The 27,087-nt window shown below is 36.9% G+C and overlaps 3 protein-coding genes and 1 long non-coding RNA gene across 4 annotated transcripts; all 4 read left to right on the top strand.

The window, feature by feature from the left end:
- The first annotated feature begins 2,372 nt into the window (after nucleotides 1-2,372).
- LOC125188283 (uncharacterized) lies at nucleotides 2,373-3,220 on the top strand. The gene is made up of 2 exons (XR_016130293.1): nucleotides 2,373-2,615; nucleotides 2,970-3,220. It is a non-coding gene; the product is annotated as an uncharacterized LOC125188283 (long non-coding RNA).
- A 5,348-nt stretch (nucleotides 3,221-8,568) lies between these two features.
- LOC148926915 (uncharacterized) lies at nucleotides 8,569-9,024 on the top strand. The gene has a single exon (XM_089059292.1). It carries the CDS (start codon nucleotides 8,569-8,571, stop codon nucleotides 9,022-9,024), a length of 456 nt encoding a protein of 151 aa, XP_088915418.1.
- A 6,670-nt stretch (nucleotides 9,025-15,694) lies between these two features.
- LOC125200096 (GDSL esterase/lipase At4g18970-like) lies at nucleotides 15,695-17,345 on the top strand. Its single transcript, XM_048097871.2, has 4 exons — nucleotides 15,695-15,989; nucleotides 16,141-16,265; nucleotides 16,357-16,599; nucleotides 16,773-17,345. Exons 1-4 carry the CDS (start codon nucleotides 15,710-15,712, stop codon nucleotides 17,241-17,243), a joined length of 1,119 nt encoding a protein of 372 aa, XP_047953828.2. The 5' UTR covers nucleotides 15,695-15,709; the 3' UTR covers nucleotides 17,244-17,345.
- Nucleotides 17,346-18,584: 1,239 nt separating this feature from the next.
- LOC125188284 (uncharacterized) lies at nucleotides 18,585-20,025 on the top strand. Its single transcript, XM_048085057.2, has 2 exons — nucleotides 18,585-19,403; nucleotides 19,486-20,025. The coding sequence occupies exons 1-2, from the start codon at nucleotides 18,585-18,587 to the stop codon at nucleotides 20,023-20,025; spliced, it is 1,359 nt and encodes a 452-aa protein (XP_047941014.2).
- The last annotated feature ends 7,062 nt before the right edge of the window (nucleotides 20,026-27,087 follow it).

The raw sequence follows: 27,087 nt of genomic DNA, 5'->3' as shown, positions 1-27,087 counted from the left end.
AATTTCTGAAAATCGAAGGACTAATTTGCAATTTCGAAACCTTTTTTGAAAATCAGTTATTTTCAGTTAAATCCCAATTGATGCACTGTTTCATCAACAGTTGCATCGGTTCATCTTCTTCAAAATCCGATCAAGTCTTCTGGTTTATAATCTCGAATACACATAAGAAGGTTCTGCATTCTCTGAATTTTATCCGATCAAATAACTTTGGTAGAACCACCGAAATTGATTTGATCTGAAAGTGTTTTGCACGACTTTCAGATATCCGTTTTTCTGTTCTCTATATTGAATCTCCCTAACAGGGAAGCGGTAGGGACCGTAGTTCATCAACGCTGCGGTCGGTCGCACGATACTCGGTCTGCCAAGGCTGATTTCCAGTCTGGGAGTACCACGACTGGTCGAATAGTTCTGCTCTATCCGGCTAGTAGGACTGCGGTAGTGGGAACCATTCGGGTTTGTACAATGGAAGCGGCAACGACGACCCAAGTGGGGTCGAGCGGGGTCGGCCGAACCCACGGTCGATCCGTGAGTACTGCTTGGGAAGCTCTATATTCCACCCTCCGACCCAAGGCAGCTCCGCGTTCCGACCCCACATACGACAGCTCCGCGTTCCGACCCCACATACGACAACTCCGCCTCAACGGAAAACAAGAGAGTAAATGAGAAGAGAGTAGAGAAATATAGAGAAACCATTGTTATGGATTATAATAGGAAGGATATTTAGAGAAGAATAATAAATTTAAAGATAAAAATTTAGTAAAGAAGAAGCTCTGTTGATGAATTTTGAGTTTGAAAAAAGCTGTAAACTAGCTGCCAAGTTGCATAATAATTGGAAGGGGCGGCGATTTAGAAATTCTAGGAATATTTATTTTATTTCATTATTTTTTAGTTTAAGATGTAAACTAGTAATTAATATATTTAATAATATGTGCTTGTTTATTTTGTATAACTAATTTAACTTCTATAATTAGGTTAAATATTAAAAAAATGTTAGTATTGATGGTAACAAAAACATAATAACAACAAAAAAAATGATAAAAATTAATTATTTAATATATATTATATAATTATTATTTAAATATTAGTATATATTAGTATTGAATTTTCGATCCGACCCCACGAGCTATATTTTCTGGGTCCGTCATTGGGCGGCAGTACTGACCCAAAATAGGCGGGCTGCCTGAGGTCTTGCGGTGATGAACCATGGAAATCGCTCGCCTTGAGATTATATGGGGGGGTCTGGATCAGGCCACAGAGGTGGGTCGTAGTAATTCTGGTGGGCGTTATAATTGCTGGAAATAGGGCGCTCGTGCGGCGGCTGGTAGGAGGGTTGCTGCTCCCACAACGGAGGAGTGTGAATCTCCCCAACACGGTGTTCGTGCGTGCTCAATCTTGATTCCAATTTGGTGATTTCTGTGGAAATCTGTTCAAGCTGCAACGAAATAATGTCGTATGATCGTGCCATGATGACAATAATTTGGAGGAAGAGAACTGGATGAAAGCACCAGATGATATGAGTAAACTCGTATCGGGGGATAACTGCGAGAGTTCGCGGAGAGAATCCCGTCGAGCAGCCAATTATCGTTCAACTAAGGTTTTGAGCAAGAAAATAAATTGCAGGAATGAAAGAAACGATAAAAATAAGATAATTCTGATATATTGATTGGTTGAAGAAAATAACAATGTCTCCTGAGGGATATTCTTGAAGATAATCCTGTACCACGCTATCTTTTTAGTTGGCCTGTCCGGTGATCGAGAATGTGGCCACATTCTCGTTTCACATTTGAGGTTCAGATATGCTATGAGGATAAAGAAAAATGGGTTGCGCGTGGCCATACTTTTGAGCGAGAAAATTTTGTGGTGACTTGGTCTTTTGTAAAACCATGAGTTCACTTTTAAATGCTGACACAATATTTTAGTAAACTTATTTTGGCACGTGTTCACTAGGTACATTAAGTACTGAGCCCTGCATATGTTTTAAAAATGTGCAGGTTGAGCGGTGACGAGTGCGGTGGGTGTTGAGCAAGATCGTCGAAGAAATTTAAGTGTTCAGAATATGTCACGTCTTCATACGTGGCATATTCCTCCTCTCGAATGCTTCCACTAAGTTGTTGTCTTTCTTTTGAGTTCTTGTATTGTTGAGATTGTGTTCCTTTTGAGTTGTTGATTTTTGAGACACGCTACTTTTATTCGAGCTATTCCCATTATTTTGAGCTATGGTCGAGTATTGATTGTTTTCCCCTTTCTTTCCCGCTTCTTTAACCCTCCCCTAGTCATGATTCAACCAAGTTTTCTATCCTTAGAAAATGTGTCATGACATATATATGTACCTAAAATTACTCAAACCCTAATTTTCTCCTTTAGCGGTTCCGCCTCCTCTCCAAAATCCAGATGCTCCATCTCTTCTCCACCTCACCTCCATCTCTTCTCCACCCCATCGCCTCCCCTCCATCTCTTCTCAACCCTGTCGCCACCATCTTTTCTCCACCCCATCGCCTCCATCCTCCAGCCGTGCTCCAGAGCGTCTGCCCGTCGCCTCCAGTATCCATGTCGGTGCCCCTCCACCCAACGACTCGTCGCCTCCTCCCTCAACCATCCATGCCACTAAAAAGAAGGTAAAATATCCTACTCATATTTATATATTTGATTCCTATATAATTTGTGTATTACATCCAAAGTTGGGAATTTAATTTTCTTATACAATGAAATTTGAGTGTTTAATGTTCTGATACAATGTGTAATTTCATAGTATGTTGAATTGAGTGTTAAAAATTTCTGATACAGTTTGTTTAATTTTCTATAATTAATTGTTATGCATTGTCAAGTGGTGAAATTGAGTGTTGTAATTTTCAATAATTGATTGTTGAACTTCATATGGTGAAATGAGTGAAACGATTGGGCATTAATGTTATAATTTTCTCCAATTTACAATTTAATGTAATAATTTTCTAAATCCTTCTTCTTTGTAGATGTTGAATAATGAAAGACAAGCCATTGGAGATAGCATTGAAAACAACTGTGAAGTTACTCCCCATGAGGATGACAAATGAGATGAAAAAAAGAGAACTTGGAAAGAGGAATTTGAAACTTCGAAGATATTGAACAGTGAACAGTTATTAGATAGTAGTGTGAAATTTTTATTTTAGTTGATACTTGATATTGATGTTGATTTACATTTTGTTGGTTGATGGATGTTAAACATGCTATAGTTTTGTGATTTTTTTTTTCGGTTTTTTGGTTTTTTTATACAATTTCGGTTTTTCGGTTTTTGGTTGAAATTCAATACAATTTCGGTTTTTCGGTTTAATTCGATTTTTTTTAGTTTGATTTTTCGGTTTTCGGTTTGGGTTCGGTTCCAATTTTCCCACAAATTCGGTTTTTCGGTTTCGGTTCGGTTTGGACAAAAAACCGAACCGAAACGCGAATGCACACCCCTACACACCCGAGCCTTATGATATTTTATTCATTCTAGGCAAAACTAAATTAATAAAATTCACGTACACCTTTTTTTTAGGGATGCTGATTTTTAGAAATATTAGCTAAATCTTCAAAACTGGTACTAAAAATTATGGGAAATTATTTGTGCCAACGGCCAAACAGGATAAAATATGCTATGCAGACTAGGTATAACTATTGATCTCTACTGTGCAAAATTAACATAATTCGTACTGTTTGTGATTTTTAATACAGTACAATTTTTAAATTCGTTTATGGAAAATATGGAATATAATTGAGCCAAAGTTAATAATGTTACGATCGATATCCCAAATGTTCTTCTAAGTTGTATTGTTTCTAAATAAATTCCCGAAATGAAATCATTATAGTATCACGTTTGTTTCTAAGTGATTGATGCAGCATGAATATGCAACATAAAGTGTCAAATATATGAATTCATATATATAGTAATGTATTTTTCATATAATATATCTTACATACTTTTGAATTAATTGTGACTTTTGTGTTTGGCGTCTTATTTGGTACGTGACCTGATTTAAGATGTGATATGTTTAATTAAATTGTTCGTCATTATATAAGAAAGGGTTTATTATCCATGCAAAATTGAATTCTAATATAAAATACAGAATTAAATATACGGAGGTCATTTTATTTTATTGTTAGTTTAGTTTTATGTTATTTTAATAAGGATGACCTAAAATGATTTTAAAATCACCTCATATCCGAATTTTATAAAAATGATCTAAAACTAATTAAATATTTTTTATTATTTATTAATCATTAGATTGACAAATCTCATGGTAAAGGACAATCCAATAGTCAAGATTTGGCATGCATTTCATATTGAGATCAATTTTTGTTTTTATCACTTTCCTTGTAAGACATTTTAATTATGACACCAGGTTAAATTGTGGGCATTTAATCCACTAATAAATTAATACTACTATAAATCCCACCGTGGAAATGGCATACAAAATCCAAAAAAAATGCATAATGCATCATGATCTTTTATTTTATAAATAATTTTTATTTTGAAGCAAACAAAATATTATTAAGATGTGATATTATGAGAGATTATTTATATAAATTGATAGGTAAACTTTTAAATCACATAAATGAATAGGACAAATTACGTAATAGACATTATAAATAGTGGGCCAGTGACAGATCTATTGGATTCTAGCCCAATGAAAGTCCAAATTTGAACATTTTAAACAAATATTACCGCCACACACATTGATTAAAACGTCATATAAACATGCTGAGGACTCGTTTGATAAAAAAGATGGGATATGAGAAGATATGTAAAACAAGATAAGAAATACGAGCTTCATGTCAAGATATGCAAAGATATGATTTTTTTTCGTTGTTGTTTGATTGAAAAGAAATTATCTAAATTTGTATAGTATATTATATAACATGACTTAACTTGACAAATTGGTGGGTTACATAAACATGGTTAAAGTTATAATTATGGTAAGGTTGGGTAGGGCTCTTGTCCTATACTAGACTTTGAGTTAAGCTTAACAATGATATCAAACAATTAGAAATGTCCATATATAATTCTCTATCTTGGTATTACTAATTTATCAAACACGCCCTGAGTGTGTATAGTATGCTTGCGAAGAAATAAGACTGAATACTTGTTTTGAATTTTATATATTGAAATCTCGCATTACACAAATTTTAGGACATGAAAATATTTTGATATGTATTGAATTTAATGCAACTATATATATATCTTATTTATTTTTAGCCCAATTTGAATCCACACCCTTGAGGCACTACATTACCTGATCATGATCACTTTGTTGTTTTCTCATTGTCTTTATGAAGCTGGGGTCTGGGGACAAGATTTTATTTATATGCAGTATTAATTAATTTAGAGTTAGGATTGAGTACCGATTCCAGAGTCGAGAACACTTATCTACACATGCTCTTGCAAAATCCAGTCCACACATAGAAGATTGTGTCCTTTAACACAGATCACACTTTTACTCCCTCCGTTCCAAATAATTCGATCCAGTATTCCATTTCAGGCTGTCCCACATAATTTGTCCCACTTCATTTTTACCATTTTTGGCAGTGGACCTCATATTCCACTGACTCATTCCTACTCACATTTTATTATAAAACTAATACTTTAAAAGTAGGACCCTGATAAACACGAGATTTGCATGTTTTTAAGGCCTAAATTTGGCTCGTTTTAAATGTCAATCTTGCAAATTATGTTCTTAAATTGCAAATATTTATATTTTTGTATTTTGACGTATTTGTTGATAAATGATAGAAAAAGATAGAAAAAAGGTGCAAAAATGGTCAAGGTTCAACAGCCTCTGTTCGAGCCCATTTGCCAACGAGTTTGATGTCCAATCAGTGCTTAATACATATCATTCTCTTCTTCTTCAAAAGAGCTTCGCGTGGGTACCTTGAACATCTAAATCGGAGTTCTGTAGAGAAAGTTATGGTCATTTTATGAACGTTGCGCAGTGCAGTCAAAATAAGGCGGAAATTAAGGAAGGAAATAAATTATTGCCAAATCTCTTCTATTAATTGAGGATTTCGAATTTACCATCTTTTCCATTACCTGGAGGGTACTTTTTACCAATTATAAATCCTTTTCTAGCCTATATATACCCCATAACCTAATTCATAACATTTATCTCAGAGCCTCCAACCCTCTCCATCTCTATACTTCTTCCATCTCATATTCCACATATAATTCTTCCATCTTTCATTGGAGCGGAGCTCTGCAGATCCAAGCAAGAGAAGACTGAAGATTACATCATTCAACCTTGGGTTTTGTTTTGTTTTTCTTCATGTCTAGTATTTTTTGTTGTTTTACTTGTCTATGAGTATTAAACATCTTTTGTAGAATTTTTGGTAAACATACTATGATTTTGAGTTATTTATTCAATTGTTTTCCTTGTTAGCTCTTGTAGTTATTTCGATTTCTCTTGTGCTTATACATTTGTTTGACTGGCCATCTAATGAATGCATGTGGATTTTACTACAAGACCTGGGAAGTGAGTAGTTTAATTTGAGAGAGGAGAAATTGACGTCTTTGCCAATATAATCGAGAGATTTGAGCCTTTGAATGAAGTAAAATTATCTTAGGAGCTTTTAGGAGTTGTTGCCTTAGTTCTAGGAAGGACACTTCGGTTCTAGGTAGCAATCTACAAATTATATGCTTCGAGAGAAGATATAGTTTTACATATGTGATAGCTTAGTAACTCTAGAGACCGTAATTCAAGGAAGGCTTTTGAATTTTAGCTTTTGATTGTGGTTCCTAAAATTCTGCATTCCTTAGCTTGTTTTGTATATTATTTATTTTTATATTTTCCGTTATTTGTTTATTTCTTTTTATCTAATTTAATTAATCAATCCAAAAATCTCGTGTCTCTAAATAGTATATGACGCTTAGTATATGATAGACAGTTGCAATCTTATTCCATGTGTTCAATATTCCGATACTGACCTTTGGCTATACTAGATCTACCTTGTATACTTGCAAGTATTTTAGTGCTAATAAATAGTGCATCAGACCCACATCCCACCAACTTTTTCAACTCACTTTCCATTAGATTTCTTAAAACCCGTGCCGGGTCAAAGTGTCCCAAATTATCTGGGATGAAGGGAGTATCATTTTAAATTTATAATTATATAAAATACTTGAGCTAAAACTAAGTACTATTCCCTCCCTCAATAATCACATTTTTTAGTGACACATAATTTTAGACGAGTTTATTTAGTGAAATAAAATAGAGAAAAAAATATTAATATTAAATATTTTAATGAAGAGAACTGAGAGATAACTTATTCTAAAAGTAAGAAAAATAATCATCATAATACGAATAAAAAGAATTAATTACCTTACCTAAGACGAAGAGAATACGAGTTAAATAATGGCAAATGAGAGTACAAAAGCATAAGCATTAATAAGAACAATAAGAAAATGTAATACCACAAAAACTCATCTAAAATCAATAAAAAACAAGAATGTAGATGCAAATGATCTGCCTGGGCAAGGATCCCGGCCTTCTGTGCACAGCAGGGGTTGTGCCAATATATGCATGTACAACATATTACTTCCTCCGTCCACGAATAAGAGTCTCGTTTTTTTATTTTTGTTCGTCCACGAATAAGAGTTCCGGTTCATAATTACCATAAATGGTAAAGAGACCCCACATTCCACTAACTAATTCTACTCACATATCATTTAAAACTAATATATACAAGTGAGACTCCTATTCCACTAACTTTCTTCCACCCACTTTTCTTAACATTTCTTAAAATCCGCACCATTCAAAAATGAGACTCTTAATCATGGACGGAGGGAGTATTATGTAATAAAATAATGGAATGGGTGTAACAACATCCCCTGCTGTGCTATCAGCCACAACAGGGGATCCAAATCCCTGCCAGTCATTATTCGCCTTCATCTTGCGGCATCCTTAATACAATTACCCAAATATAACAGTGGACTATATATGTACTGAGCGTCGTCTACCCAAACTTGAAAGCAATCTTTAGGATACATAAAAACAATGCAAAGAGGAAGAAATCCCATGAAGACATGCAATTAAATACTCCCCCCGTCCCAAGATAAGTGACTCATATTCCTTTTTGGGACGTACCAATATAAGTGACTCATTTCCTTTTTTGGTATCATCTCTCTTACTTTTTCTCTCTACTTTATTAACTCTCTTTCTTTATTCACTTTCCACTTTACTAACAAAACCCAATTTCCTTAAATCCCGTGTCGAAAAGTTTGTGGTCACTTATCTTAGGACGGGGGGAATATGTATTCTTATTGGTCATGTTGGAAGATATCACGGAAGATACACCAAGATTAGGGACTAAATTAGAATGATCTCACATTAATTGTAAATTATCTCTTCCTGATTTATAGCTAGGGTAAATCATACCATATGTACATGATTCTCAGCCTATTTAGGCGTGTATTCTCCTCTCTATGAAACACACTTGAATGAATATATGAAACAATAGCAAACATGGCTTCAGAGCAGGAGATTCAGAGGCTCAGAAAATAGTTCATCATCGCCAATACCTTGTCCCGACCAGAAGGCGACGGACAACCGAACCTGCAAAATGTCAGGGGATGAAGATGATGTTAAACCCGACGATATCAGACTCAAAACCAGCAAGAATGTGACGGTAGCATTCAAACTAAATGGGAGAAATTATCCTTTATGGGCTCGACTTATGCGAGTTGCCATTGGATGCAGACGGGCGTCGAGGCACATCACGGGAGTGCCGGCGCCCCAAGACCCAACAGATAAGGAGTATCTGGAGTGGGAAGAGACCGATTTGGTGGTCTTTTCCTGGATCGTTGACAATATGGAGATCAACCTCGTCGGAGATTTCGCACATCACCAAAGTGCGAAGGCGATTTGGGATAGCTTGGCTGTGACGTATCAAAGTACGTCGGATGCATATCTGATATACGACCTAGAGGAGAAGGTCAGTCGAATTGTCCAAGGGGACATGGATCTGGAAACATACTGGAGAACCCTGCAGGGAGGGAGTATGGGTGGAGATCGATAGATGCCAGAACAAAACCATCACCTGCTGCGACAAAGGAGTGTGTCAGTATCGAGAAATCATCAATACACGCAGATTATACAAATTTTTGGCCGGATTGAATTCTCAATACGAAGGAGTCAGAAGGGATATCCTCAAAGATAGCCCGACACCTCCAGTGGACGTCGCATATGGCTGGGTAAAATGGGAGGCTATACCACAGAAAATCATGTCGCCGGCGAACCCGACTGGAGCGTCGACTGGAGAAGCGCCGTCAGGAGGAGTGGGCTTCGGATTCGGAGCCCGAAACCAGCGACCTCATCCCAACCGGCGCCGCCCCGCCAGCAGACCCAACACCCCGCCGCCACCAACAACCGCCGCGGTGGAGCCAACAAGCCAAACAAAACCAAGTTGTGGTGCTCTCATTGCGGGATGAATAAACATACCAAGGAAACCTACTTCAAATTAGTGGGATTCCCGGAATGGTGGGATGAAACTCAAAAGGGGAAGGCACGATTGGCCATCGGAGTGGAGGAAGCCGGTGGAACAGAGATCAATTCCCGTGGGAGAGGCGCCGACGGAGAAACTCCACGCGGCGGCGGCGGCAGGCGAGGCGAAGAAGTCGGGCAGGCAGCCTTCGCCGGACGCGTCGGAGGAGAAGAGAGCGGCGGGATTTTCCCAGGAGGTAATGGGCTGGGATTGAGAAACCCTAGCCCAATTTATAATTTTCCTGCCAGCCCCTCTTTTTTGGATAAACTACATATTGAACCCCATGTCTCACAATCTGACCCCCATAGTTTGAGTATTTCGAAAAATGACCCCATATTATGTGATAATGCATTTGTCAGCCCCAATAGATTTGAAATCTTGCACAAATTGCCTATTGCATGTAATGTAGAATGTAAGCCGAGTGAAAAAGATAGAGGGTGGATTTTTTATTGTGGGGCGACTGATACTATGACTCATGATAGGAGGGATTTTTTGGATTTTTGTGGAAAAATGAAAAGTCAAATACAGACTGCAGATGGGGAATTAACATCAGTAGAGGGTAGTGGAACAATTGAGATTTCTCCCACACTAAAATTGTCGAATTGTCTCTATGTTCCCAAATTATCTCACAAGTTGATGTCTATTAGTCACGTGACGAAGGAATTAAATTGTACGCTACTAATGCATCCTAATTTCTGTGTATTACAGGATATCAGGACGAGGAGGATAATTGGGCGTGGCACTGAGCGTCAAGGCCTCTACCATGTTGACGAGATGCCTCACCAAGGGAGTGCCGTAATGCTGGCTCACGGATCTGCGACTCGAGAAGCTTGGTTGTGGCATAGACGTTATGGTCACCCATCTCATGGTTATTTTAAATTATTTTTTCCTAAGTTTTCTCATTTTAAGAACTTTGATTGCGAATCTTGTGTTTTGGCCAAGAGCCACAGGCAATCGTTTAAATCATCTGAAACTCGAGTTAAGAGTCTTTTTTCTTTGGTACATGCTGATGTCTGGGGTCCTGCACCCGTTACTGGTGATCATGGTTTTAAATATTTTTTATTGTTTGTGGATGATTGTTCGAGAATGACGTGGGTATATTTTTTGAAAAACAAATCTGAGGTGTACGAAAAATTTGTCCTTTTTTACAAACTGGTTCAAACTCAATTTCAGACAACCATTAAAATTCTTAGGTCAGACAACGGGAGGGAGTTTGTAAATCAGGAAATGTCAAATTTTTTCGTGGATAAAGGGTTAGTTCACCAAACCTCTTGCCCATATACCCCCGAACAAAATGGAGTAGCTGAAAGGAAAAATAGGATCATTTTGGAAATTACTCGTGCCTTGTTTTTTGATTCTAATGTTCCAAAATTTTTATGGCCTGAGACTGTTGCTACATCTGTGTATTTAGTTAACCGTCTACCAACAAAAATTTTAAACATGAAAACTCCTTTACAACTTTTATCTTCCCTAGCCAAAGTACCTGAACCACTTACCTTACCTCTTAAAATTTTTGGGTGTTCCGTGTATGTCCATGTTCCAAAACACGAAAGAACCAAATTTTCCGCTTGCGCCATAAAATGTGTTTTTTTGGGGTATGGAATCAACCAAAAGGGGTATAGGTGCTTTGATCCATCCTCTAGGAAGATATTAACCACTATGAATTGCAACTTTCTTGAGTGTGAGTATTACTACACCAACCTTAGTGGTCAGGGGGAGAGTAGAACTATTAATAGGACGAGTGGACCTCTAAGTTGGTTTGTGTCACCACCAAGCAACTCTGTCGCGGAACCAACAGAGACAGTTAGTACTGCCGCAGAGCCTGTCTTGTCAACAGCGGAGCCTCCTCACTCGCCTTCTCCCGATAGTCCTCCTCCAGTGATATCTGAGGTAATTACTGAACCTGGAGTCAATAGTACGAATATTCCTAATGACTCTGTGACAGAACTGGAACCGGTAGAGACTGCTGCGATTGATGGAGATACAGGACAATACATACTCCCTTATCGAACCACAAGGGGCGTCCCACCCAAGAGGTACAGCCCAGAACGTATCTCGAAGAAGAGCAGATATTCGGTGGCGAATCTGGCTAAAGCAAATTTGACGGAGATAGCAAGGGCCTTCACAGCAGCTCTATATGATGAAGAGGAAATTCCCAGAACTGCGGAAGAAGCAATGAAAATCAAACATTGGAGGGAAGCAATGCTCGTAGAAATGAAGGCACTAATGAAAAGCAGAACGTGGGAAGTGTGTCTGAAACCCGAGGGGTCTAGACTAGTAGGATGCCGTTGGGTATTCACGATCAAGAGGAAGCCAGATGGTTCAATTGAGCGCTACAAGGCGAGGTTAGTGGCAAAGGGCTATACTCAAACCTATGGAGTCGATTATTCAGAGACCTTCTCACCAGTGGCCAAAATGAGTACTATACGTGTGCTTTTCTCTATTGCCGCAACAAAGAACTGGACGCTACATCAGTTTGACGTGACTAATGTCTTTCTGCATGGCGAACTCACTAAACCAATCTATATGGAGGCTCCACCAGGATTTGATGGGGAATTCAAGGCGGGAGAGGTGTGTAAGCTGAGAAGGACTCTTTATGGTTTGAAACAATCTCCGAGGGCATGGTTTGGGAGGTTTACTGAAGTAATGAAGAAATATGGATACCAACAGAGTAATTCAGATCATACTCTGTTTATCAAGAAGAAAGAAGGAAAGATCACGTGTCTCATTATCTATGTGGATGATATGATCCTTACTGGAGATGACGAGGAGGAGATAAGCTAGCTAAGGAAGAATCTTTTTTCTGAGTTTGAGATGAAGGATTTGGGTCTCTTAGAGTATTTTCTGGGCATTGAAGTGATGCGATCCAAGAAAGGGATATTTATAAGCCAACGGAAGTATGTTTTGGATCTTTTGGCCGAAACAGGGATGCTAGATTGCAAGCCTGCAGAGACTCCAATGATGCAGAACCATGGTCTTCGACTAGATGAAGGAGCCGAACTCACGCACCAAACGAGATATCAACGTCTGGTGGGTAAGCTTATCTATTTATCTCATACTAGACCAGATATTGCCTATGCAGTGGGAATAGTTAGTCAGTTTATGCATAAGCCTCAAGTCGATCACTGGGAAGCGGCTTTGAGAATTGTGCGTTACTTGAAGGGGACTCCGGGACATGGAGTTTTGTTTGAAAACCATGGGAACTTAGAAGTGCATGGGTTCACAGATGCGGACTGGGCAGGGAACCCAAATGATCGAAGATCGACTGCAGGATATCTTACCTTCGTGGGTGGAAATCTCGTGACTTGGCGAAGTAAAAAGCAAAAGGTAGTAGCTCTATCAAGTGCAGAAGCAGAGTTTCGTGGAATCAAAAGTGGATTGACAGAGATCCTATGGCTGAAGAAGTTGATGACAGAATTAGGCTTGATGTCAAAGGAGCCATGCAAGCTCTTTTGTGACAACAAGGCAGCAATAAGCATATCTGAAAATCCCGTGCAACATGATCGAACGAAGCATGTTGAAGTAGACCGCCACTTCATCAAGGAGAATATAGAAGCTAGAATTGTGGACCTTCCATTTGTTCGTTCAAAAGACCAGTTAGCAGATATTCTTACGAAGGCTGTGGATTCGAGAAGCTTCCATGAAGTATTGGGCAAGTTAAAAATGGGTGATCCCATTGTTTAACTTGAGGGGGAGTGTTGGAAGATATCACGGAAGATACACCAAGATTAGGGACTAAATTAGAATGATCTCACATTAATTGTAAATTATCTCTTCCTGATTTATAGATAGGGTAAATCATACCATATGTACATGATTCTCAGCCTATTTAGGCGTGTATTCTCCTCTCTATGAAACACACTTGAATGAATATATGAAACAATAGCAAACAGGTCATTTCAATAAGGACACAATATACTGAATTAGGTTAGATTGGGTTCTGGTCGGGTTTGAATAACCTATTGATATTACTATCATGTGTCACCACCTCCATTCCTTGCCTTTGCGGCCATGATCACTCCGTTGATGGGTTATATCTCTTCCACAACATGCATGAATCTTCTCGAGTAACTATTGTATGGTTGTCGTGTGATATTAATTTCATATCTCGTTAGCACGAATAAAATTGTTCTGCTTATAGATTTGTGTCGTATGCCGTTCAAGTTTGAATTGAGAATTTTCTTACCAGTCGTATTTGGATTTTAGATTTTGGCTTTAATAATTGGATTATATGAGTCATAGAGTGTGACATTTAAACTAAAATTATAAAGTTGAAATCTTGCGGAATTGAATTCGATCAATGATTAAAGTAAGAATAGAAAATACAGACAAGCTACTCACACTGACAAAAGTCACAGAACCCGTGATTGCACATCTTATTCAAAATCTATTTTGTGATATGCTACAATATTGCTGGTATGTATTATTTTCCAATTATGGTAAAGTCATCCATTACACGTGTACACACGCTAGTGTATGCCTTCTCTTGATTCATTATCCAATTAAATCATCAGTAATATCAAACTAAGCCTTACCCACCCATTATTTTATCAATGTGCTTATATATGATTAATTAAGTATATAATGGTTTTGCATCGAACTTGAAATTTAAGAATAATACAAAAAATTAACATTAATTTTTTTACAAATTTTACTAACAGTCAAAACTAAATTATAGTGTAAGCATGGCACCACTTCATCCAGCCGACATTATTATAGTTACTAGTAAAATATTTTTAAAATTAATCTCAGGCACTCTATTTGTTTTTAATCCAACTATAAGATATCATTGTCTTAATCTTTTACTTAGAGGTGGATTGATAAGGTATACTTTAATGAATATATTTTGCTGTCAGTGGCAAGAACTTGAAAAGATTATACTTTTAAGCGTCAAAAGATTATGAACCATATGGTATTCATTTATACACTCTCGACATTTCTATTAAAATAATATAAAGAATTAAGATGATAATCAACTTTGTTCCCTAGTCATTTTAATTGTAAATATTTTGTTCCCTACAGAGAAGTAGTTTATTTAAGTATAATGTGATCAATGGTGGTGGTGGGGGCAGGAGAATGGGACTGATATTTGTTTTTTTCTTTAGCTGTTTTAATGAGCAGGACCTATAATATTTATTGTTTTTTGTTTGAGAACGAATATGATTTTCCAGCAATTTCAAAAAGGAAATTATGGATGATATGTCGATTAATTACGGTAAATTTGATTACTAAGTGCTTCCTCTATTCCATAATAGTGAAGATATTTTTTTTCGGTACACGGTTTAAGAAATATTGTATAAAGTGAGTTTAATAAAAGAAGAATAAAGAAGAAAATGAAAAAGGTAGAGAGATGAAGAGAGAATAAAGTAAGAAAAAGTAAAGTAAGTGAGAATAAATGTTGACTTTTAATAAAAATAAAATGATTTCACTACTATGAAACTTACCAAAATGACAAAATGACTCTATTACTATGGAACGGAGGGAGTACTACCGTATAAGAGTCGGGGAATTAAAAATTGAATTTTTAATTAATTACTATACCTAATAGATAAATCTACTACTACTATGGAATCCATAATAATTGAGCAACATTGGTGTATTTTATCCGTACCGTAAGTGTAAATTGTAGCTGAAGTGCTCAACACACAATTCAATTATGAACCTTAGCATATTATATATGATGATGTCGAGAAATTACAAAATTTCACAAATAACAAAAATAAATACTTCATCCACCTACCAAAACTTGCACATACCTACCTCTCCATTTTGGTATTGCCATCCAATCCAAATATGTCTATCCCGATTTGGAATAATATTTCACCTTGCATTATCAACCACAATTCACACAAATATCTTTATTGGACAGTTCCCTCTCCTTCTTATACTGAACAGAGTCATTTTGCTATTTTGGTACGTTCCATGGTAATAGAGTCATTTTTTTAGTAAAAGTCAACACATTTTTACACACTTACTTTACTCTCTCCTACTTTTTTCTCTATTCATCTCTCTACTTTTTTCATTTTCCACTTTATTCTCCATTTACTTAACCCACATAACACAATTTTTCCTAATCTCTGTGCCGAAAAGAAACGTCTTTATTACTATGGAACGGAGGGACTATTAGCATATGGAAACCGTGGTCACGTGGGAAACCAACCTCCTTTTATAACTCAACTAATCATCAGTAGTAGCCTATTTAAGGGGAGTCTCCTCATCTATGTTTCGCCACACAATCATAATCATCATCATGCCTCATTCTATAATTAGAAATGTACACTATTTTCTGCTACTAAATCTTGTAATTTTCCAATTTGGTGGCGTTGTCAATGCATCACAAGTTCATTGTTTCTTCATTTTCGGAGATTCATTGGTCGACAATGGCAATAACAATTACCTCAACACAACCGCCAAGGTCAATTACTCCCCTTACGGCATTGATTTCCCGGCCGGCCCCACCGGCAGATTCACCAACGGCCGAAATACCGCAGATTTCCTTGGTACATTATTAAACCATCCTTTTCTTTATGCACTCATTTTCTACTCGATAATAAATACGAGTACTAGTATATTTTTTATTTTAGAAATAGTGAGTCAGTTTCGTTGGAACAGTCATTTTAGAAATAAGTCATCTTCGTTAACATATAACAGGTGAACTACTGGAGATAGACAGACCCCTTCCCCCATACGCCAATGCTGAAGATAGGGACAGAATCCACGGCGTCAACTTTGGCTCGGGTGGAGCAGGAATTCTCGATGAATCCGGGAAACACTTCGTACTCCCTCTCTCACTTTCACTTTTAATTGCTTTCAGTTTCCCTTTTTTTCTGTCTACTAATTGGTTTGAATGGTTGTTTGTTTTGTAAGGGAGATGTGTTGACTATGAGCGAGCAACTGTCGAATCATGAGGCCATAGTTGAGAGATTGGCCGAATTGTTTGGGGACAGAAAATTAAGCTTGCAACATCTTAGCAACTGTACATACTACGTGGGAATGGGCAACAACGACTACCTTGGCAACTATCTCCCCAAATACTACGCCTCCACCACTAAATACTCTCCCAAACAGTTTGCTTCTCTCGCCATCGCCCAATACTCTAAGCACCTTCTTGTCAGTTCACTTTTCTCTCTTCTCATTTTTTACTTTTAAAATAACACGAATTTTAATGCATAACTAGTAAAGTAACGGATACTATAATATGAGTTTTATTGCAGAACTGATAAAGTAAGAGAAATAAAGAGAAAAAGTAATTAAAGTACTGTCTGATTGAATAAATATTGCAGAGGCTATACAAGAACGGAGGGAGGAAAGTAGCCGTGAACGGACTCGGAAAATTAGGGTGCATTCCGCAGCAGACGGCCAAGTACCCTGTCTCGCCATTGACAGGGTGCGTGGAGACGAGCAACGCGGCCGTGGACATCTTCAACGAGAAACTCAAGAAATTAATAAAAACGTTGAACCTCCTCCCCGGCGCCAGATTCCTGTACGTCAGTGAAATCACGGACAACCCGTCGTACGGCAATATAACGGTGGTCGGAAAACCATGTTGCGAGGTGTCGGAGGATTCACTAGGGCACTGTGTTGAGGGAAGCACGCCGTGCAGCAACAGAGATGAATACTATTTCTGGGATTCATTTCATCCAACTGAGGCTGCCACTTCCTTGTCCGCAAAGATTATCTACGATGCTATGTCGCCATTATTGCAGTCTACAACTACTGATGCTGCTGCTACCCCTCTTGTTGATGTTGCCTGATCAAGGATTTTCTTTATAGTTATTGAACATTTGTTTGTTCAATGCTGTAAAAGTTGGAGTTTGTTTCATCAATAAAATTGCATTTGGGACCCATTATCTAAAGTTATGATCGCAAATCAGGATTGAATCATTGAATTTGAGTCCACACATTTGTTATCTCCTTAATTTCAATTTTTTTCTTTTTTGAATAGAATCAATATAGTATAATAGTTCTTATATACTAGTAATATTATTTCTATGATGACTTGAATCTCCAACATAATAATTGGAGATTAATTAAATTTCTTGTCAACTGGAGTAAAATGAACTTCATCTATTACATAATGTGAATTGAATGTCATATTATCGAGATGAGTGGCAGAGTTAGACATTTAATAGTGATTTTCCTAGCAAGTTTTTTTTTGTAAAATAAAATAAAATTAACCAATGAAAATATAATAAAATTTGAAAAATCATATTTTTATTATAATTCTTGATATTAATCTTATAACAAAAAACAATAATAAAAATAGAGATGTGAATTAATCATGGCATTAAACTACAACATAGAACTATATTACTACCTCCGTCCACGAAAATTCGTCCCGATTTGACCGGGCACGGGTTTTAAGAAATGTAATGGAAAGTGAGTTGAAAAGGTTAGTGGATTGCGGGTCCTACTTTTAAAGTATTAGTTTTATAATAAAATGTGAGTAGGAATGAGTTAGTGGAATATGAGGTCCACTACCAAAAATGGTAAAAGTGAAATGGGACAAATTTTGGGGGACGGACCGAAATGGAAAACTGGGACAGATTTTCGTGGACGGAGGGAGTAAATAGTACTATAGTACTCCCTCCGTCCGGCAATAAGAGTCCCATTCACCAACGGCGCGGGTTTTAAGAAAAGATTTGAGTGTGTAATAAATGGAGTGTGATAGTGGAATTTGGGACCCATTTAAAGTATTTGTTGATTACAAAGCTTATTCTTTTTATTTCTGGGACAGAGTTGATTTTTTTTTTAATTTTTAAATTTAATTATTTTTAGTTTTAGATTTATTATTCCTAATTTAAATTTTTGAAAAACTGAAAATAAGATGGATTAACACAAAAAGCTGCCTTCCATTTCACATATGTACCGAAACCTGTTCAGATTACAAGGAGGGATTACAAAAAAATTCAGATTCCCTCTTAAACATTTTAGAGGAAAATTTGAACTAAAATTTGCCCTAAATTTCAGAATTTGCAGTACCCCTATAAATACATTAACAAGGCTGCATTTAACACAACCTCCACCAACCTCCCAAAAAACAAAAAATCCAAACATTTAACATTACCATTTCCCTCAGAAAAGTCATCATTGGGATGGAGGAGGGGTCAAGACAGAGTCTACACTTAAGCAGCAGTAGGAAGAACTTGGTGGTGCAATTCCTCCTTAAGCATAGCACTGATGGAGTGCTCATAAAAGGGGCAGTGACGGAGGCGGCAGAGGAGTTTGGCATCAGTAGAAAGACTGTTTACAGGATGTGGAAGGCAGCAAAAGAGCAGATGCAAAAGGGGGAACCTGCACACATGGAAGGCAAAGTTAAAGGATATCAACATTCAGACAAGTTGGACCTAGATGAAGAAAAGGTTAGAAATTTATCTGTTCTTGAAAGGTCTTCCATTAGAAAAATGGCAAATAAATTGTCAGTAAGTAAGAGTACAGTTAGTCAGTGGATTAAGGAGGGTAAACTCAAGCCACATACAAATGCTATAAAACCTGCATTGACTGAAGTGAACAAGTTAGCTAGGTTGAAATGGTGTCTTAGTCAACTTCTACCTACCATATCTGCTGGTAGAGTTCAGTTTCAAAGCATGCACAATATAGTCCACATAGATGAAAAATGGTTCTTTATGACCAAGACAACAGACAAGTACTACCTATTGCCGGATGAAGATGAGCCATGTAGGGCATGCAAGTCAATGAGGTTTATCACCAAAGTGATGTTCATGTGTGCAGTATGTAGACCTGTATTTGGCCCGGATGGCCAGACCAAATTTGATGGAAAGTTGGGTATTTTTCCTTTCACTGAAGTGGTACCAGCAAAAAGAAAATCAAAGAATAGGCCTAGAGGCACACTTGAGACTAAACCAATTCCAGCAGTCAATAAGAATGTGATGAGGGACTGCCTAGTCCACAAGGTATGCTACTTTTCCCAACCTATCAGATCTTACCTGTTTATATAAAGATCATCATCTAGGAATATTTACTTTTGGTTTACAGATTGTACCAGCTATTAAGGCCAAGTGGCCAGATTGGGCAAGCAAAGAAATTTTCATCCAGCAAGACAATGCCACACCCCACATAAATAGTGTGGATCCTGAATTTGAGGATGTAGCAAATTCAGATGGATTTAAAATCCAACTGATTTGTCAACCAGCCAATTCACCTGACACCAACATACTAGACCTTGGCTTTTTCCGGGCTATTCAAACACTGCAGCATGAGAAACCATGCTCTACTGTTGATGAATTATTGGGAAATGTGTATAGCTCTTATGAAGAGCTATCACCACAGACCCTAAACAAGGTTTTCCTCTCATTGCAGGCTTGCCTTACTCAAATTCTGATATTCAGGGGTGGGAACAACTACAAAGTCCCTCACATTAACAAAGACAGGTTGGAAAGAACAGAGGGGCTGCCTAATGCATTGGATGTGGATGAGAAGCTTGTGAGAGATGTGCTAGAGTACTTACAGCTACCAGAGAACAATGCAGGTGGTGCATATGACATTGAACCTTTGTCTACTGCTTTTGGGTTCTAAATAGATAGGGGGATGCAATGATGTGTTTTGGAAATCAGGCCTTATATTTTTGGGTAGTAGGTGCTGATTTTTTTGTGTTTTGTATGTAGAAATAGTGCAAAGAACATGTAATGCACATATTCACTGATGTTTAATACCAAGCCCTCAGAAAAGCTTCATCATAGAGCAGGAATAGCCTCCAAACCTCTAAAGGGTGGCTGAACATTGCATAATTCACCATATTGCATAGATACACAAATCAAGCACCACCAAATCAATCCACAAGGCAACACCAACAGAACCAAGCACCACCAAATCAATCCACAAGGCAACACCAACAGAACCAAGCACCACCAAATCAAATCACAAGCAGCACCAACATTACCATCAAAATAACCCCAACCAAGCCCTCAGAAAAGCTTCATCATGGGGCAGGAACAGCCTCCAAACCTCTAAAGGGGTGGCTAAATATTTATCAATCCACAAGACAACACCAACACATCCATCAAAGCAACCTCAATGCAGCAACATTACCCTCTGAAAATATTTCAGCATATGGCATTACACATCAAACAACAGATTTAATGCCTCCTAACCCAAATTGGGGGTGGCTAAACATTGCATACTTCACCATATTGCAGAGACAGACACAAATCAAGCACCACAAAATCATATCCACAAGGCAACACCAACATATCCATCAAAGCAACCTCAATGCAGCAACATTAACCTCATAAAATATTTCATCATATGGCAATACACATAAAACAACAGATTTAGTGCCTCCTAACCCAAATTGGGGGTGGCTCAAACACAAGACAACCATAGCCCATAAAAACCCCAAAGCAATCAAACCTAAGAACCTCCAAACCCTAGATAGAGGGTGGCTCTCAGTAAACTCACAAATTCAGAGAAGATCCGCCATGCTAGGCAAGAGCATCACCAAGAAGCTCTTGAACCACTCCTCCTCCTCTACTGGACGCCTCCTCCGTCGCTTGGTGGCCGGAGTTTCAGGGACTACAGTTGGGAACGGATCGAGCTCCGTCAATGGAGATTCAGGGACAATGGTGGAGACAGAATCGCTCTCCCACCAAGACAGAATCACTATAGTCTGGTGTGTCGGGCACAATCAACAAATCGGCGTCCAGATCCTCCAGATCTGGCGATTCTGAGGGAAGGTCCATGAAGTCGGACTCCATCTCCACTGGGATATCATCCCATGATGTCTTCCAATAGATTCCCCGATTTGGGGAAATCGGAGGAATGGTGAAAGGAGAGACGGCGTGGGTAGTTCCATTTGAGCGCAGGAGGAGGCGATTTGGGTGAGAAGAGGAGGAGGCGGCGATTTAGGGTTATTGAGACAGAATCGGTAGTGAGAGATGAGGGAGAGAGAGGGTGAGGAAGTGGATGTGTAAATCGAGAATAGAGTATGGAGGGGAGAAAATTAATTATTGAATTATTTTTGGGTATGCCATTTTTGTAATTTAAGTGAATGAGTAAGGGTATTTAATTTATCAAAATATGGAAAGGGCAACCGGGACTCCTATTCGCGGACGTCCGAAAATGGTAAAACGGGACTCTTATTGGCGGACGGAGGGAGTAATATATTTTAAAATTTAGTACTGAAATATTAAAATATTTTTTGGAAAAAACAAAAAAAAATGTGGGTGTCAACACAACACATGCATTGCCCCGCCATTAATTTAGATACGTACTAATAAGAGTGTCCACAGTGGTGGCCCTCTTGGGCATGCCTAAGCCACCATTTTTTGGGCACACCCAACAAACTTGGTCCTGCCCATGAATACCTGGCCACCACAATGGTGGCCCTATGTGCCACTGACTCAACTTTATTTTACCCAAATAATACCCGCAAGTGTACGGGGCTATCGTAGCAAACAGCAAGCAAGAGTATATCGTATCCCACAGAGACAATTAAGTGTAAACCTAAGTACCACGAACCAATTTCAACTACTATCCAGACGATCGAGAAGTTTGGTTTTAAACTAACAACTACTAAAAACATTTAAAAACAGAGATTAAAATAAAACACTTAAACAAGAGAACAAAGAAACAAGTTGCAGATAAAGTTGAAGAAATATGCAGAATTCAAGGATCCGATGCACAACTCATAGCCTAACCCAATTGAAATCGATTTACCATTTAAAGTCTCCAGAATTGTTGAATCAATCACAAATATAGATTAAACCCCCTCCCGAGGTGAGAAATCCGTAGATTAGGTGTAATAATTGAAGTCCCCTTCTAATTCTTAGACCTAACTCCTAATAGTTCGATTAGATTAAAGATCCCACTCAAAACCTCAACTCTCCCGAGTTTTATTGAATTAAGGTGTGAATAATTCTTCTTTCAAGGTTAAATATTTCATCTCCCGATTAGTCTAAGAAACCCTACACTCCCAATTGGTGATCAAGCAATTGTTAGGAAAAAGCACAAGAATAATTCAAACAATTGCAAGAGCAAGATAAAAACGAAGTCAATTGGATTAAAACTATAAATCAATGCATCTTCACCAAGAATTCTACATAAAAGATGTTTAGCTACTCATGTTCATGGTAGAAAACAAATAGAAACAAGGAAAAACAGTGGAAATCATGATCCGAATTGCAATTGGTGGAAGAATTGAAGCTTGAATCTTCAATCTTCTTCCAAGAGTTCTTCACAAAGAGAGAGATTTGTTTTGTCGCTTGTCGAGAATGAATAGAATTGACCTAATTCTTCCTTCTTATTCCCCTCTTCAAAAATAGCGTTTCTGCTTTGAAAAACGTCAGATTGACGGACCCGGCCGGGTGGAATTAATCCACTGGAAATTCACCCGGCCGGGTGGGACTTCTTTGGTACTCTCTGGAATCTCGCAGGCATAATTACGCCACCCGGCCGGGTGGAATTATAGGGTAATAATTCACCCGGCCGGGTGAGATTTTCTGGACAGCGCAGTGTTCGTATAACGGCCATAACTTCTTCTACCGAACTCCGATTGAGGCGTGCGAGATACCCACGCGCTCTTTCGAAGACGAAGAGATTGGTATGCATTAGGGGCTGATTGGACTTCAAAATCTCCCGTAAATATTGTCTCAAACCAAGGCTGCTGCACATCCACATATTTTGTACCTTTTTCTATACATTCTTAACAAAATGGTCAATATACCAACATAATAGAGAAGTAGATATAAACACGCCTAATAATAGACGAAATATGCTCCAATTCATACAAAACCACCCTCTAAAACCATGTAAAATCCAAGTATGTCAGCCACCAATTAAAATTATTTTCTTACATTTTTTATATATTTTAATTTAGCTAGAATAAAAATTATATGCATATAATAATTAAAAAAATGCATACTTTAAAATTGAGTGAATTGAAATCAAATTATTGTCGTATTATAGATAGGGGAAAATTATACAACGAAATTTTTTAAAAAACACTTGTTAGGATGCCTTGAATCATTATTGTTTGCCGCTAGCCAAACGGGGTCCCGCGGGGGGGGGGGGGGGGGTGGGGGCGGAGACGCCCCCGGCCCGATGCTATGACATGTTTTAGATTTTGGCCTTAATTTGCATTTTTTATAGTATGAAAATTGTAGAGAATAAAATTTAGGGTGTAAAAATGAGTGTGAAGTGAAAAATGGATGGAAAGTATATATATAAAAAAAAAAATGGGAGGAAGTAATATTTATAAAACAATTTTCGAAATTAAAAAAAAAATGAAAATTGGAGGCCAAGGGCCGCGGCTCTCGGCCCTTGCAGTGGCGGGCCGAGCCGCGTGCCCAAGAGCCTCGGCCCTCTCTCATCCACCCCCCCCCCCCCCAGGCCCCGTCCACCCTGCGGCTCGGTAGTGGGGGGCCACGCCCTGCCCAAGCCCGGGCCAAGGGCCGCGGCCCTCCCACTGTGGACACTCTAAACAACCACTTTACCAGTCACTCAGTGTATACAACGAAATCAATATAAGGTCGCGCCAAAAATTTTAAAGTACCTCATTTTACAATAATGGATAGTGTCACTAGTGTGATAAACTATAAGGTCGCGCCAAAAATGACAAAATTGATTAATACTAAGACGTGGATGAATGGAGTACCAGTCAATAGTAGTAGTAATTACTGTATAAATAGATTATACTTCTTCCATCCCTGAAAATATTTTACCTATTTTTATTTTCATTTGTTCCTAAAAATTTATCATCTTTCATTTTTATGATTTTGATAGTGGACCCACTTTTTCAATCCATTTTTTATTAGTATATTTTTAAAACTCAGTATCATATCAAATATTAACGAATTTTGAGGGACAGAGCATAAGAAAAATTATATTAATCAAAAAAATTATTTTACGCAAATTTAGGAAGACCAGATAGTGGGGATGGGTACTCCGCTCCACTTGTCGCGAAAAACAAGATTCCAAATTTTTGTCAAGCAATTTTAGAATTCCACCGCCGTGTTCTCTTTTTAATTTGATTATCATATAGTACATTTTTATATAATTAACTCTAATGGACATTTAATACTACATATTTAAAATTATAAAACGTTTTTTTTACCTATCTGTAGATAAACCAGTTCTTAATTAACAAACTGCAATTTAAATGTTTTAAAAATTACTCCCTCCATCCTGTTGTCCCATTTTGATCCGACACAGGTTTGAAGAAATGTAATAAAAAGTAAGTTGGAAAAGGTAGTAGAATATGGATCCTACTTTTATATATTAGTTTTATAATAAAATATGAGAAGGAATGAGTTAGTGGAATATGAGGTCCACTGCAAAAAATAGTAAAAAATGAAATGTGACAAATTTTGTGGGACGGACGGAAATGAAAAAATGAAACCAACTTTCAGGGACGAGGGAGTATAAAGTTAAAATTGAATAGTGAATTTAATTAATTATTTTAAAATTAAATTAAAACATAATGATTGAACTTGAACAAAAGAATTGATTAAAAACTAGAAGCAATTAGTAATAAGTCTTTGTTGGTCATCCTTTTGTAAGCCTACTAATTAGGCTCATTAATTGGGCATGTGCATCATATATATGCCTCATCTCAAACCAGAAAAAACTTAAAGCCCATTAATTTACTAAAAGCACATTAATTAATATTCGGCCCATCAAATACACAATGCATGTTGCGTAAGTATCTGTCTCATTAATAACATGTAGTAGTACTACTTTTCTTAACAATAATGTAATGTAGAAAACTAAACTGAAATGTTAATTTTATTATGTATGAACACCACTGATTAATCTTTGGTGCAAACATCGAGAAGTTAATGGTGATTGCCTTTAATCACATGGTTAAAATTCTCGTGTAGATGTATCCAATTATTGATCTCTAACTTTGTACTTTCATCTAGCTTTGCATTACTCGTACCTTAATTATCTTCATCATCATTTTTACGTAGCCCTATGTATTTCTTTATATACTAATAAATGAGTTCAAGATATTAATAGTTCATTAGATACTTGGTACACAATTTCGTCGGGACAATTGGAAATCGCAGATTGTTCAGTAATTGTAATTATACCATGGTAAGTTATTGATTATCCAAACTTCATAAATAATTTGGCTAAATTAAACTTTGTATACAATTTTAAAAAGTCATTTATGCACTAACTCTTTCAATAACGTGAGAATTCAAAATTAAAAATTATGTCTGACTTTGAATTTCCTATGTGATTTCGTGTAAGGTAACACAAAAGATTTGATCCCAGTCGACAATTGTTTATTCACTTATAAGGGGTTAATTAAAATTTAAAAACATAGAGATATTCTCATGATCAATTTGCATAAACTTCTTATACAGATATATTCTCATGATCAATTTTTATTTTTCTTTTTTTATTGAATGGTGGGGGATACAGATATTTCAAATCTTTTCAAAAGTATAAGCATTTTCTTAATAGTAATATGATCATTAAAGAAATAATGCAAGAACGATTTGATAAGATACTTACTATAGAGAAAAATATAACCCAATTATAGATGTCAAATAGAGTACTAACATACGTGTGCGAAACTTTAAAAGAACATTGACTTGTTTTTCGGGTTATATGTATTACTGATGGTCTTGTTAGGTTGCTAACTATCTTATTTTGTCAATGGCTAACTATATAAATAATCTATATAGTTAGATTACTAATTATGGGACTGTGATCAATACTAAACCAGTCTTAAACCTTAAACGCTGAACAACATCATTATAAGACAATCTGGAGTTTATTATAATGAACTACTAATAAACTTATAATGAACTTCACATTTTTAAATTATGATAGATGATGTCATTGTTTTTAAATCTTTGAATTCCCTATAATGAACTACAAATAAAGTTGTAATGAACTCCGCGTTGTTTTATAATGATGTGTTTGGTGTTTAGCGTTTAAAACTAGTTTGATATATAAAACAACCCAATATTTATATCAATAGTCTAGGTTATAGATGTCAACACGAAGTTATTTGTATGTGAACTAAATTTTATTGACATACAAATGTCTTCGTGTTAATATCTAATCTACGTATGGTTACTTGATATGCTATGCAACCAATAAAATTTTAAACTTTTCATATTTGTTGTGGTCAACTATGTAATGATCAATCACCAACCATCACGATCAACATCTTTGCGGATCAGCCCTATTGTCAAATAATATTATTCCCTCTGTTCCATTGAAGTCATTTTATCATTTTGGTACATTTCATAATAATGAAGTCATATCCTTTTATTAAAAGTCAACACATTTATTCTAACTTACTTTACTCTCTTTAATTTTATTCTCTCTTCTTCTCTCTACATTTTTCATTCTCTACTATAATATTCCTTTTTTTTTATCTCACTTAACACAATTATTCTTAAATAATGTGGCAAAATGAAACAGCTCATTTACCGCGGAACTCAGGGAATAGTGGGGCCGGGAATAGTACTATATATTAAGACACGTATTATGCTTCAGTCGTGAAGTTTCTTAGAGAATTATACTCAATGATTTTAAATAAAAATATGGGGTCATATCTCCCCCCTCAAAGTCTATTTAATATTGAGATTAATTACTTGAATTATAGATCTGAAAATTATA

The sequence above is a fragment of the Salvia hispanica genome, chromosome 5, assembly GCF_029641045.1.
Source record: "Salvia hispanica isolate PSC_SH4W2 chromosome 5, Shi_PSC_v1, whole genome shotgun sequence".
In the NCBI taxonomy this organism is placed as follows: Eukaryota; Viridiplantae; Streptophyta; class Magnoliopsida; order Lamiales; family Lamiaceae; genus Salvia; species Salvia hispanica.
Note: the sequence above shows the minus strand (reverse complement) of the source record. Positions and strands in the feature narration are given on the sequence as shown.